The 15152-nt window shown below is 43.8% G+C and overlaps 1 protein-coding gene across 1 annotated transcript; it reads right to left on the reverse strand.

The window, feature by feature from the left end:
• Positions 1-302: 302 nt before the first annotated feature.
• On the reverse strand, positions 303-7401 carry shha (sonic hedgehog signaling molecule a). The gene is made up of 3 exons (XM_062480148.1): positions 6844-7401; positions 2959-3220; positions 303-1081 (listed from the first exon to the last, which is right to left on the reverse strand). The coding sequence occupies exons 1-3, from the start codon at positions 7135-7137 to the stop codon at positions 387-389; spliced, it is 1251 nt and encodes a 416-aa protein (XP_062336132.1). The 5' UTR covers positions 7138-7401; the 3' UTR covers positions 303-386.
• Between the last annotated feature and the right edge of the window lie 7751 nt (positions 7402-15152).

A 15152-nucleotide genomic window follows, 5' to 3' on the forward strand; every position in this document is an offset into this window, starting at 1 on the left:
GACCCCCACGAAGTTTGTTCTCCCCAAAATATAACAGTCAGTTGCACATATATGCACAGAACATTACAAACTGTCAAGAAAGTTTAATTCTTTCTACATGTTCTTCTTTCTCTTTGCAGTTTACTTGAGATATACAAAAATAGATTCTGCGCAATTTGCTGGTCACACCGTTTTAGAATCCATTTGTGTGGTACCAGCGAGTTCAAATGAGAATAAATTATTAAAAGAAAACGTTTAAGGCTCCATTCATTCTTTGAAAGGGACACACCATGTAAAAGTCACTGAAATAAATATCCCAACTCCGCTGGGGCCTTTGTCTTTTTATTCTACTATTGTTTATTGTCCTACATTAGTCTCAGTTTGCTCTTGCCATAGGCTATGACGTTTCAACTGGAGATTATTGACATCCCAAGTGGATGGATCGAGTGACTGTCCAAGAGCCACGTTCCTAATTGATATAGAATCTTAGAATACCAGTGCACTCCGTCCTTGTGCACGGTGGCGTTGGGCTCGGTGTAGTCTTTAGCGAAAAGCAAAGAAGAAAGCCAGTAGCTGAACCGAACTGGCGCGAGGGCCCAGTGCGCCAAGTTGTGGTCTTCAATTACTGCGTAACACGACGCAAGCACTTGGTCCACCACGACGGTTCCTTGTACAGTAACTGGAGCAAATGACCCTTCGTACTCTTTCATGTAAATCCGTTCCACTGTCACAGACTTGAGTTGGTTATGTGAATCATCAAATACCACCAACTTCTGCCCAGGTTTGACTTTGCTGGCATATACTGCTGACATCGTGTGCAGGTCAGTCGTTGAGTTGCTGACAACAAAGAGGAGATGCGCAGCAGTGAGGGTAATTTTCTGAGTCGCTTCTTTAGTCTCTATCACGTAAAACATTCTTCTGGTTGTCGAATCTTGGTCAATGAACATGATGAAATCGGTGTAAACGAGCTCCCCCTCGGTGTTGGCAGCCAGCACTTTGTCGCCAACTTTGAGATCTTTAACAGACTTCCTACTTCCATCTTGAAGGGTAACTGATGCAGAACCTGGGAAGCAGCCTCCCGATTTCGCAGCTACAGAGTTTTCTGTTGAAATAAAATATTGTTGTTATTAGTACATTAATAAATAAATTCAATAAAGTCAATAAGATGAATGTAGGTATTTATCATGGATGATGCGCAGCGCATAGGCCTTTTAGCACCTGTTTGCATGTAGGAGGCAGTAGCCTAAAGACTATATCCCATTTCTAACATTAGTTGTGTAGAGAATGATTTACCAGATGCGTTTATTCATATCTTTCAGAGCACATTCGCACTTGAAAACATAAAGGTTTCTATGTAGCCTATTATATACAGCCTATACAATACGGTGGGCCATATTCATGTGCCATGTTCTAATGCCAGCTATGTGAACGTAGTAGGGACTCATTCAAACCGTGTTGGGCGCTTCTCGTTGTCTAAGACTAGAAAACTGAAAGCCTTTGGTCTTCTGGCCTTAATTAAAAACCAATAAAGAGCGGACATTGTCATTCTAAATCTGCTTTTGGGGCGAGCCACTCTTGGAAGAGAACACTTATGCCTTTCCCAGCGACTCTTCCCATATTTACTCAGGTGCAGAAACCTCTATGTGACAATTCACACACATAGCCTACTCAGAAAAAAACAAGAGCGCCGCAAACACTATTTACCCAGTGGAGCCACTTTTCCAAGCCTCTCAAGATGTAGATTTGAATTTAAATGAGGACCCAGACTCTAAATGCCTGCTGCTGCTCAACATCAATGTCTCTCTTTTTAACACTTCTCCCAGCTTTGTTGTCAATCTTGATGACAATAATTCGGGCCTTGGGAGAACTCTTCACATTCCAATCTCCAGGATCACACTGTCAGTAAACACACATTTCAACAGAAAAGAATAGGCTTGCTGAATTTCGGGATTTAATCTTCTTTTAAGATTCGCGGGCATGAAATAAGGTGACAATTGAAAACCAGATTTGCCCCAAACGAATTCAACATTGCTTAGTCTAAATCCTTTTGGTAAAGTCACACGACCCCCAATGACACGTATATGATCTCAAAATGTGTGTCCTGAATCCCAACTAGAGGATTTGCCCACTCAAAATCTAATTCGGTATTTTAAGGAAATAGGCCCATAGTAGTGTCCATCTGTGTTGAATCATTAGAGCATGGATTTCAAACCAATTAGACCACTTGCCTAAATGTGTCATTTTTTGATCAGTGTGTTCTATTGACTATACATAGTCTATTGCTATGAAAGATAGGCCTGTTGTAGAATTCCAATCAAAAATATAGGCTATGCTATGACCATGTTTGTCTTCATTTTAGGATTTAGCTTAAAATGCATAGTCCAACATTAGCATTGAGAAGTATGCGATAACGTCTCCATGGTAAGAATACAAGTGAGTATACCCACCTGCTAACCTATAGGTGTTATTCACCGTTTGGGTTGTAGATCATCAAATCATTTTAGTAGGTGATTTTGTTTGTGTGTATTTCGGGAGAATATTCACGTGAAAGGGTCGTGGTTCCCACATAGAAACGGTGTGGGGCGATGTAAGATCGGGAAATAAGCTGCATGGCATGCCAGCAAAGAACATGCAGCGGTGTGGTTCACACAGAATAGCCTACATAAAGCAGCAGGAAGGCATTATTAAATCGGATACGCTAGGCCTATTTAATGACGCACTAACAGTTCGCCCATTGATAATTAGCATACTTATCAGTTGTTCGCGGAGTGTGTTGCTAATTCGTTGACAAAAAAAACATCTTCACTCTTGTTCAAAAAGAAGATGCATAACGTATAGCCTAATAGACCTGCTACCAACCCGTTAACCTGATCTGAATTGAAGGGGGGAGGTAATTGGGAAGTCGGATTTAAAAACATTATGTTTTGCATTTGAGATTTTGTCGTTGGTTAAAACAATAAATATGCATTGGGATCCCACCTGCTTTGACGGAACAGTGAATATGGGCTTTGGACTCGTAGTGGACCCAGTCGAATCCGGCTTCCACCGCAAGTCTGGAGAGCGTGCCGTATTTGCTCTTGTCTCTGTCAGACGTGGTGATATCCACTGCCCTTCCCTCGTAGTGGAGCGACTCCATGGAATGGTGTCCGTCCTCGTCCCAACCCTCTGTCACGCGCAGCTTTATCCCGGGCCACTGGTTCATGACAGAGATGGCCAGCGAGTTCAGCTTGTCTTTACATCTCTATTGGAAAATAAAATGTCCCATTAGTCGAACACAAAAAGCCAAGTGAAAATGTATATTTCAGAAACAAGGTTTTTCAAATGGATTTCAGATTAACGGAATGCATCTGTGATAGATTAAGAAATGCAAGTTATCATGGGGTATCATGGGGGCATTTTTTGCTATTTTGAGTGTGGATAAGGTAACGGTGGCAATACCACAAATTAACATCAAATGATGGTGGATTTATGAATCATTTAATGGCCTACACAAATAAGAAAGTATCATCTCCCCTTAAGCATCACGTGCTAACAATCTTTAATTGACACGTTTGAGTCATTCAGATCCACAATAATCTGATCTATAGTGCTCTCTATCGATATTGAGGCCTATATATGGACACATTGGAGACATACGTACACAAAATGTTATGGGTTATGTTTCAGGCTAGAACGTTCTTTGGGGGAGCAGCGTCGAGGGCATATCTCAGATTGAAAAGCTCGTGATGAAAAATTGATAAGCCATTGCATCCGCTTGACTGGCCTAAAACATATAGATAACTGGTCAAGGAAAGTAGTGACCGCTCACTATGAAAGATTCTATGTCAGAGATCATTAGCTCACAATTACTAATTCATTGAAATTATAAATCTGTGAAAAAGAGAGATGGATGTAACGTCGTAAATTGTTTTCTTTGCATTAATAATTTATGGGGATAATCTTGAAGAATAACCAAGTAATAGAATAGTTGGCCTTTAAAGTGTTGCACCCTAACCCTTTCTCTGGACCCTTAGAGAAGATGCTTAGCCTCCTTCTTCTTTCCTACACTGAATCAATATGTCAAATAACACATCCCAAAGAGTATTTTCACTGCGCAATCTCAGAAAGACGGTTGAATTATTCTTGTAATGCAAGTTCTTGGGACGCGACAGGCCTACTTAAATGTGTCCGTTTTAGTTGTTGCTCCCATATGTTGTGCAAGATACCTAGTACATGCGAATATGGAGTAATGAGGCACACTTACACGCGTGCACGCACGCCTGATCATCCTCCCCATCTATCTTTTTCCATCACTCTCTCTCCCTTTCACACACTAGCTCAAACGCACGCGCAAGCACCCCCCCTCCCTCACACACACACACATAGCTAAACGCATGCATAAGCCTATCGTTTCACTTTTCATTCTGATTATGAGGATCATAACCTACAGTTCGTCTTACTTGGGCTCAAAGTGTTTCTGAAGCACATTGCCTGCAATGATTCATATCCAATATGTAAATGAGACGAGGGTTCATAATGGATATTTTTATAAGCCGTTGGCACTTGTAGAATGCCCCGGATGAAAAAACAACAAAACCATGCACATTCTGAGTGGGATTGTTGGAGTCAAGAGCCGTAAAGCCTAAACTATTTATTAATTCATTGGGTCGTGTGCCGCAAATCAAGCCAAATTCTGCTCAGCCACCGTGAAGCCCAGCAGGACTTCCTCGGCCGGCGCTTTGTGCTCAGGCTAAAGTTGTTCAACAAGCCTCGCCCGCTGCCTCCCTCTTAATCTTTTCACAAATGAATTAGAGGAAACACTTATCAGGTACCTGTCTGCGCAAACAACCCACCAATCCGCCTCAATTTTATCTCCTTTGCGGGGAATATACAAAAACCTTCCGCTGTGTTCACTGAAGTGTGTGTGAACTAAAATGTCAGTAAAATGACTACTTCGTTAATTTCATTGAAGCGAATTTGGCTTTCTAGTTTCAGCGCTCACACTGGCGCAACCTGAGGCTATATCGCGCTGTAAGAGATCTTCATAACCGGAGATTGATTTAGAGATTGATGTAAAGAAAACCACAATAGACGTATAACAATTACTTATACTTTATTTAAACAATATAGACTTCCAAGTGTCGGTTACAACCCAATTTGCACCAAAACAGGGAGGTAAGCAAACTTCTCTAATGTCATGCGCAACTGTTAAACGAACGTCGCACGCAAATGTTCCACGAAATATAACTAAAGGCTGTAGGCTACACGTCAAACTATGGTATTTCAATGTTAGGATAAATGCCGGATTTAAACTTTTTGTGCATGCTTTCATTTGGGGCCATGCAGTGCGTACCAATAACCTCAAATAAGTTACTAATACCGTCATACTGTATGGGTTTTAACAGTTCCAACATTTTACGTTCCTCCACTTTCCAATGAGGAAAAGGTCATAAGTTCAACAGCTACCGGCTAGACTCAACAGGGTAAAAGTGGCAAGGATTGGAGGGGGGTCTATTCCCAAGGGAATGTTTCAGCATGCTATGCATTCAAAATGGTAGTCTTCAACAGTCACTCCGTCACTGATCGATAAGAATATTGGCTACATTTTAATTGACATGTTAAGATTGAAGGTTAGTCCATAAAATCTTCACATGACAGCGCCAAAGAAATAGTTAATGTTAGGTAAGCTCCGTATAGCTCTCAAGTGAGAGACGTACAGTTGGCTGTATAACGGAATACTGGAAGGGAGAGTCAAGAGAGATGAAGGGACTGCACGCAGGGTGAATATTTAATCTGAGCGCGTGCCCATGGCACGGTGTACGGTTCAGGGACTCCTGCGCGCGCCTCCATCTTTGCGCTACTTCAGGTTCAGTGGCATTTTAAGGTGGCCGGACTGATTAAGCAACCCACCCTGGCAATTTTTGTGGAGATAGGGCTAGAGCCAGTGCAAAACACACTTGTCATCGGTCAAGACAAGCCCTGAACACCACAAAGGTTTTCCAGTTACAGCCTACCTTAAAGTCCGTTTGTGCAAATAATCTGTGAAATGCAACATTTGCCAATAGAATAGCCTGGATACAAAACGGCAAACGCAAGAAAAACATTCAGCGTGCAAATATGTAAAAGAATCCAATCCAATTCACCAAAAAGGATGCACATTTGAGAAACCAATACACACCCAGGGCTGCGTCGGTGCGCCTCGCAACATAACCACTAATTGGTCGCGTCCCACCCATGTATGAAGTAGTGATAGTATTCAGAACATTCTCAAAGAAATGTCAATTTCTTCATGCACCGATAAGCATGACTGCGACAGGGTGAATTGCAGTTGCCTGTACAAGACTGTTGAAATGAGTCAATCCATGCATAAAAGACCGACTGTTTATAGTCTATTCCGACTGCATTTAGTCTATATAGCACCGGTATTACGATATAAGGTTAGGCTATTTAAAATATGATGTAATCTTCATTTTATGGACAGAAACACGCATATCCAGAGACTGGTTAAATGAGCATCTTAGATGCGACTACCATAACATAGGCAAGGGCCTTAAGAATACAAATATAGATATGAGGACAGGACTACATAAATATTTCAAATAAACTGGCACAATCAGAAGGGCCGAGTGTCCTGCCTGTCCTCCAGCACGTCACGTCTCCTGGCGTTATTCATAAGCCAATACCTTTTTCAAGCCTCAATCAAAACTCCTATGCTTTGGTTATGAAGGTGCACCTCTTTATACATCGAAGTTTAAAAAGATAAAAGATGTTCAATAGCTACCGGCAAAATTATGCTGGCTTCACTTCATGGTGCGCATTCGGTGCAATATAATTCACAACTGACAGTGCATTATGAAAGGTGCATCAAAAAGGTATTCTCCTTACCTGAGTCATAAGCCTGTCCGCACCTGTGTTCTCTTCATCCTTGAATATAATGTCGGTATTGTAATTTGGAGTCAGTTCTTTAAATCGCTCGGAGTTCCGTGTGATCTTGCCTTCGTATCTGCCACTTGCCCCTAGGGTCTTCTCCGCGACGTTTGGGATATACTGCTTGTACGTCAGAGGTAAAAGCTTCTTCGGATGTCTTCTCCTCCCGTAGCCTCTGCCTGGTCCACAGCCCATCACAGAGGACACCAAGGACAAGCAGATGAAACCCACAACGAATTTTGTCAGCAGCATTTCGCCAATTTGATCTAAATCACTCGGAGCCTCTGCGTTATCAACTGGCGGCCGTTTCTATAGCTCTCCCTGCTATTGCTCCGACGCTTCCACAATGTCCTTGCCTCCTCCTCTAGTTCGTTTGTACCGTGCCGCCCGAGCACTACCGTGGCAGGTGCGGAAATGAACGCTTCTGCGAAATGATAACGGGACACATCGAAGGAGGGTCGCGGTTACGTGGATAAAAAGTGAGAAAAATTAGCCACAGAATATCTACGTAGTCGAGCCACAGCAGCTTGTGCGAGCAGACGGCTTTTACTGCTATGTATTATAGCAGCGATCTATGGCAGGGGAGGGACCTGATTGGTTCGCCTATAAACCCGTCTGATGTTATCCCACAAAAGAGTAAAAAAACTTTAAAGATTTCTTCCACCTGAGGGGAAGGTTCGAGGGGAGGGTCTGCTTCACGTGAAAACATTTGGTACACATCTTTCTTCCCTTCCCTTATTCCTCAACCTTTCACAAAACTTGCCAGATATAAAAAAGTGCCACACGGGCTGAAATTTACTTATCTACTTAAGGTCATTTTAACGTTACTGGTTTGCATGAATAGAATACAGCGTTTTCCTCACGGGAAAGGGCGAGGAAATGGCACGGTGCGCGAATGACCTGCATTCCTCCTATAGGAGGCTGCAATGGAATAAACCACTCAATGTAACTATGAACTCGGCCTATTATTAACTATGCATGCTCTAATTTACATCTGTGCTCATGTCTTTAACGGCAAATCATAGTGTATTAGGTTATTGTCCAATCATAATGTTAATATAAATCCCATCGCTATTGAGTTCATTGAGGGGGAACCATTTAGTATTCTGCAATCTTAAATCCATACATTTAGATTTTCATATAGCCTATATAAAACACATATTAAACATTCTCCAACAAACTTTTCATGGGACGCATTGGAAAGGTTTATATTGCTTTTATATGTATATGCATATATTGCATATATATGTTATTTGATAACATGTAATTTAAAACATTTCTTCGTTGGAAAAGAACTGTTGAATATTGCAAGAAATGTAAACCTTTATGTAAATGACGCGTGCGCAATGTGCGCTCTGTGCGGTTTCCATCAGAACATCAGAACTGATAATTGGCAAGCATTAAGCAGTAACTTTTTTGGATTTAATAATTGGTAGGTAGGACATTTATTTACTCATGGTAAATAAATGGTTATGATATGGTTATCAAGTAACCATATCTTAAATTGTATCTATGGGAGTTAGTAACACATCTTTGAAGCCTATAAGCTCTTTAAAAATGAAATCTGTCTCATTCCAATGGTGTTCAGTAATGATTGGGGACAAAATTTAATCATGCAATTGACCAAATATTATAGGATGCCAGACTCTCCTGATACAAAGAGAGCACCACAAAAGGTTGCCCTGCCTTCAATGGTGGTCTGGCTGAGGAAGAGATTTAGGTTCCGGAGTGCGTTATCCCAGGCCCTCCACTCTCCACAACATCCTGCACTGTGGCTCAATGGAATTGGCTAGTTAAAGTGTACACAAATGTGGTGCGTGTCTGTTTAGGACAAGGATCAGACGCATTGCACACCCCCCTCATCCCTCCCCCCATCTAACACCCGCCCGCCTGCCCCCCACCCCCTTGCCCCCTCCTTAAAGTCCACCTCATTGACAGATTAAGCCATGGTAACCACTGTATTCACTGGGCCATAGCAGCGGACGAGGTATGTGCGTAATTGTCTTACTTTCTCTTGTCCTCACGCATTTGCCGGACCTACTCTCGAAGATGGTGGCCATTTGTCTAGGGGAGACATATTACTGTCTCTCCTCCTTGGTAGACACCCTTTGTTAGAAAGGCCTCTATTTGAAGATAAGGATTTGGTGTCCTCCCTTTGGGAACATGGTGATGACCAACACGTTTCATCTAACTATATTGGGTGTGGACTATTATTTGGTAAATTTCGATAAAACTAGATTTTACAGTAAGGTAGTATCGTTTACTAGAACATAGTAAAATCAATAGTGTGGGGATGTTATATCCAGAATAATCTTAATACAAGGTTTGCTAGCTTGGTTCTTAGTAGTATTACTGTGCAAAGTGGCACAGGTAAAAAGGGTTTCTCATACATGTCAACCGAAAGGAGAAACAGGTTAGCTTGAATTAAAACCCTTTCTGGCTGACCTCCAGTGATGCTAACTGGGTGTCCAGAGCCCACCCAGCCAAACTCATGCCAGTCTGGTCCAGGCAGGTGATGCTACCTGCCACTATGAGTGTCCAGCAACATGAGACTCTTGCCAAAAGATGACCAGCATATGTGACATGCCATCATCAAGCCCATTCCAAACACTCCAATCTCCCCCCCCACCCCCACACACACAGTGGTAGTGCTGAGGCAAATCCAAATTACGTAGCTTTGCTGAAATCCTTGAAATTCGTCCATCCGGATCTGTTTGCCCGAATGTTAAGAGGAATCCTCGCGTCGTGCGAGACAGACATTATGTCAGCATGCAAACCATTGACGCGAAGGCCCACTGCAGAACAAACACTGCGATGACCACTGCTAAGAGAGCCTTATGAAAACCTAGGGCGCCGTTTGGCCTGAGGTCACGGCCTGGGTTTAGGTATCACTGCAGCGAGATAAAAAATCATGACATGCCTCTCTCAGCCTGTCAAAGCCACAGAGAGAGAGAGACAGAGAGTGTGATGGAGCGAGGGAGGGAGAGAGAGATAGACCAGCCACAGCCTCTACCTGTGAACAACAGGCTACATTACCTCAGCCATCCCCATAAGGAGAGCAGCTGGCCTCCTGGTAAACTGCTATCTAAATGTGTGATATGGTAAATGGTAAGCAATGTGAATAATGTAAGTCGTATGAATAATAGAGCCGTAAGGGGAGGCCATGCTGGCTCTGGGTGGTCTGCAGAGAACACAGTCAAGCATCACAGTCAAGCGTCATAGACAAGCCGCACAGAGGCCAATGCATGGGCTAGATGGAAGAAGGTTCTGTACACTCTGGCTGAACGGACGTTTAGTTGATGTTCGGAGCCAATGGTTTTCCCTGTTGCTGGCCTCGATAAGCTCTGTCTCAACTCTGTCTCTGACTAAGGCTCAGAGAAAAATCACAAGGTCTCCTCTATGACATATTCATTGGCTTTCGAGAGTGACACAGCAGTATGGAGAATTGTTGAATTTGATGGGCTTTACCAGTTGCGTAGTGGGAAGCCTGTTGCATGTGATGGTTAATCCAAAGGGAGGACTGAGAGGGGGTGTGACTCATCAGTTCTCGGCTCTCCTGGGGGGAACATCACTCCTCCACCCTGCCATAAACACCACCCATCTCCAAAACCCCCTCTGTATCCTTTCTTCACATCAGAGAGACCAATACAGGCTTTGACTGACACCACCCATATCTGCCATATATACACTAGCTTGTCTAAGCAAGGTTCTCACCTGTTTACGTGCAAGATGTGGAAGATACCTTTGTAATCCCAACTAATTTCATGCAGTGCTGTGTTATACAGGCATGAGTCAGGTCGAACTGAACTGTGTGCGGTTGAACCGGGCTTTGGCTGTTTGGCTAAGTCCCTTCATGACTGCAATAATGCCTTCTCCTGTCTGAAGGTTTTGTAACTCTGTCGGATGGATTAGGTCTCCAGAACAATCATGCATACACACGTGGGCACACACACCCTGACACATACTCATACCCCAACACACAGACACTTACATGCACACACACACCTAGTGCCAGGGGGTTCTGTAGTTGTTGGTTTGGGGGGTAGGAGGAGGACATTTTTGTTGCTGTTGAACTCCAAGAAGATGTTCTACTTCTTCTGGTTTCAAGTAGCATGTGGGGTCCTTCATTATGCTTACCTGTCAAGGGTTCACGACTCTGGCACAACTGTCAGCCAACTGTCCTCTTAATTCTTACCTTATTACTGTTTTAACCACCGTATTGTTGTTTTTTGAATCACGCACCAAAGCAAAACGTCTCATTCATTACAGAGTGGTGGAACTCACTCTGTAGCTAACAGATTGACATGTCCCGAGGCTTTGCTCTTGAAGCACAATGGGAGTTTCACAATACAGTACGTGGAATCACAACCCTGCAGTGTGGCCCCATGGTGTGTAAAGACACTTTTATTTGCTCCCTGCCAGCCGCTCCCAATACTTAAACATTAAACGCCAAGGCTAGACAAGACGGAAAAAAACTTTGAACTGCAGAACAGGGTGAACCCAAAGCTGAGCGGTGTGTTTGTGTGTTTGTTGGTGCAGTGGGATGGGGGGGTGGGGGGGGGGTGGGGGGGGTGCTCCACTAGGTGAGTCATGGTCAGGCAGGTAGGCTTCAAAACCAGCCAGCACGCTCACACAGAAAAGGAGCAGGTCTATTACTACCATCATCTTGGCCATGTTACAACATTCTTTTCAATTGTTGACTTATTACCTGAAAACCATTTAATTCATTATTTTTTAGCTCCTCCCCTATACTTTACCATCCAGGGAATTCTTGAGTTGCTGAGTTTAGTTTGACGACCTACCCAGTTTCAGTGAAAGAGGAAGGCACACTTTTGACACAACACCTGTCTGGGGAGAAGCCCCGCCTATTCATTCAAACAAACCCTAAATGACTCAAATTAAATATAGACCCTTATATTGTGAGGTTGTCAAAACAGAGGCCTGGATGCAGATCTGGCATGGCTTACAACATTAACTTTGCTTCAACATGAGCAGTTCAATTTGCATTTTTAAGAAACCCCAGGACACTGATAATATCTTTGCAATACATCCTAAATGCCTGCCATTTACCTTTGGGCTGAGATCATTCTAGGTTATAATTCCCACCTAAATCAAAACCAAACACCTTAATGGCATAATAAAACCAGGCTTAGAAGGCTACCATGCTATCCTGCACCCACCACACTAACCACCTCCATGTCTGAGAATCAGTGTGGTATGATAACTTGGCTAATGTGTTAGCCAAGTAGGCCTCTATGCTAAGTCAGCTCTTTCACTTACATTCTAATGAACTTGGGTGTAAGCTTAAGTATTGGTCATGCTGTCTTTATTTATTAGGTTTATGGTTAATGTCTTACTTGTTTCCTTCTATTTACTTCCTATTTCACTTAATGATTTCCTGTCAACATATTGTGATCAGCCTTTCCCCGGGATAGTTTGATAAGCATTTTGTGGCTTAAGGTATAAGTTGATATAGACTAACACCGCGACCATAAACTTAGGATCGATCAGCTGTCAAGAGCTAAAATGTGACACCTGCTGACATTGTAGTTCACACACTGATACTATAACATGCCCTGTCAAATGTTAAAGTGAGCATACAGACCAACCTCTAACTGACTGTCAGTTGAGAACCGTGATTTTGAGGGTGTTAGTGTGTCTGAATATGGGTTCGCTCGTGTGTGTTTTCTTAATGTTCTTACCCTTCCGGAAAACAGCAAGAGAGCAGGTAATGAGGCGAGTGACTAATAGTGTGGTGGTGGGGCTGTCTGTGGAAGGGCAGGCAGGCAGGCAGGCAGGCAGGCAGGCAGGCTGGGAAGAGTTGAAAGCTGAATGAGGAGATGGTGTTGAAGGGGAAGATGAACTTGTATAGTAGCGAACTGTCGCTACACCCTCCCACCCTACACACACACACACACACACACCTTCCAGTCCCTCTCCCCCCCTCTAAAACACACACGCACAAACTTTAACACACTCTTGTACATAAACATACACACACAGACATGAAACACAACCTGATTTTGAGACCTTTGAGTGTCTTCAGTCACTTCAAATGAACCAAACCCTTTTATGATGCTCCATGAAAACATGACTGTTTGCAGACAAATAGCAATCTTTGAGTGCTCATCCCTTTTTTATCATTTGTGGTTGGTATGCAGTTGTCAATATGAGCTAGGCCATGGATGACAGACTATGACGGTGTGCATGTGGATGAGGTTTGACCTTCATACCAGTGAAAAGCTCCTTTGATGCCTGATTAGTGACTGGGTGATGAAATATTGTCTGGTGTGTGTCTGGGTGTCTGACACTTGTTGACGTTGGACTGTACATGTTCTTCCTTAGACCTTTGTTTGGGGCAGGGCGATACAGTATGAGGAATGGGTGGATGCCCACTTACAGTACTGACGAACAGACAGGCGTGCATCCATCATCACACTCGGCCATCTCCCTTCCAGTGTTGGAGAGAGACGACTCCCTCTCTTCCTCTTTAAGTGTGTAAAAAAGTCTGTCTGTCTGTCTGTCTGCACTGCAGACAAAGGCCAGCTCCAGCGGCTCGGGCCGAGAGAGCGTGGCTATTGATCTGGGGCTGCTGCCATCGATTGCTGTGTTCCTCCAGCTGATGTCATTGTGTTCTCTTGTTATCTGTCACAGCGTTGTCTGAGGCCTGTCTCTGCACACACACACACACACACACACACACACAAACACACACACACAAGCATGGGAACACACCCAGGCACACACATATATATACAGAAACACTCACAGAGGCAAGCAGGTTCTTTCCCACTCTGGCAGGATCACTGTGGAGGGAGCCGGGAGACCCTCCTCCTAGCTGAGTCTTACAGAGCAGTAAGCTGGGAGTAATCCTGTCGCGGCCCTGAAAACAAGCCGTGAGGAACTAAATACATTTCAACAATTCCCCCCAAAACAACTCGAAACATTATTTCAGGTGTGTGAGTGTGTGTGTGGAGTGTGTGTGTGGAGGAGGGGCTAGTGTATCCGTACAGCAGGCTCTGAGGGACTTCAGTAGGTCGGATCTGTGAGGTACATTAGCGGAGTCAACGGCAGTGCACTCACTTATCTCAGCTGGCTTTGTGCAGTTGGGGAAAACACCTTGCCCTTTATCTTTACGGCCTCAGAAAAGTCTGGAAGGTCCGCGACTCATCAGGCAAGGGAGAGGGAGAGAGGGAGGGGACGGATGGTTTAAAGCTTTGTGCAGTACTACTGTATGTGTGTGTGTGTGTGTGTGGGGGGGGGGGTCAGTAGTTAAGTCTATAAAGGTGCGGAGATCAGAGGCTGATGGATCACAGAGGACTCTACAGGTGCTACCTGTTTGAGGAAAGACGGTGTCTGGCCTTTCCCATGCCGTGGGTGCTGAAAGCACAGCACACAAAGCTGCACCATCTTTGTACTGGCACATCATAATGACAAGTCTTCAGTACAAACTGTTGTCACTGACCCTCATTCAAACGACTCTCAGTCTTCAAATAAGATCTTGAAATATTGATGAATATATATTAATCGGTAGAATTGAATCTGAGAATAGACTTCTGGGCACGTTTTGTCATTCGAACACCAACGTGTGTCTGTAGTGGTGATGCAGTGAAATATGCGGGGGTGTTTCACACAAGTCTCATTCTAACATGGACATTCAGAGTCCATGTTCTGTCTTTTTTTTCCCTGAAGCTGTTGTCTGTCAGACAAACGTTCTGGGGGTCGATGGCGGCTGCCTCACCAAACTAAGAGGGGCCCGTTTCCGCCATGAGACTCTGGACTGAGCCGTGAGACTCTGCCACATCCTCCGCTTACAGCGCACCCTGAAAACTGACAAGGACATGTGTAAAAGGTCACCCACGTGCTACATTGTAGAGATGGCTCTCCACCAGACTGGACTGCAAAAAAACTTGTTGAATTTTTGGTCTCCTGAAAGCTTTTCGTAAAATCCTAAAACGTTCGAAATTCGGCAACGGTTGCTTCTTGGTCATCAGGTTCCAAACTTTCAGGATCCGTAATTACAAATGTGGGTCCTGTACATGTGTATAGATGCGTCTCCGACACAATATATTTCAAACCATATGGGAATATCATGTCACTTATTGTACAATTTTCAATGAGAATGGACAAGCGATGAATTCCCATTTTCTGAAAAATTCATGGGATATACAGTGGGAGGATTGTGATGCTCTTAAGAATGTGCGTGCGTGCGTGTGCACATGTACGCGCTGTGTGCGTGTGTACGTGTGTGTCTCTGTCTAATAAAG

This window comes from Osmerus eperlanus, chromosome 15, assembly GCF_963692335.1.
Source record: "Osmerus eperlanus chromosome 15, fOsmEpe2.1, whole genome shotgun sequence".
Taxonomy (NCBI): domain Eukaryota; kingdom Metazoa; phylum Chordata; class Actinopteri; order Osmeriformes; family Osmeridae; genus Osmerus; species Osmerus eperlanus.

What these genes read in the sequence shown, in the direction of transcription:
- shha (XM_062480148.1), bottom strand. Translation starts at nt 7,137, where the DNA reads ATGCTGCTGACAAAATTCGTTGTGGGTTTCATCTGCTTGTCCTTGGTG. An exon ending in CGGACAGGCTTATGACTCAG is followed by an intron (nt 3,221 to 6,843) that starts GTAAGGAGAATA and finishes ATTTTCCAATAG; the next exon opens with AGATGTAAAGACAAGCTGAA. An exon ending in TCACTGTTCCGTCAAAGCAG is followed by an intron (nt 1,082 to 2,958) that starts GTGGGATCCCAA and finishes TTATTTCAACAG; the next exon opens with AAAACTCTGTAGCTGCGAAA.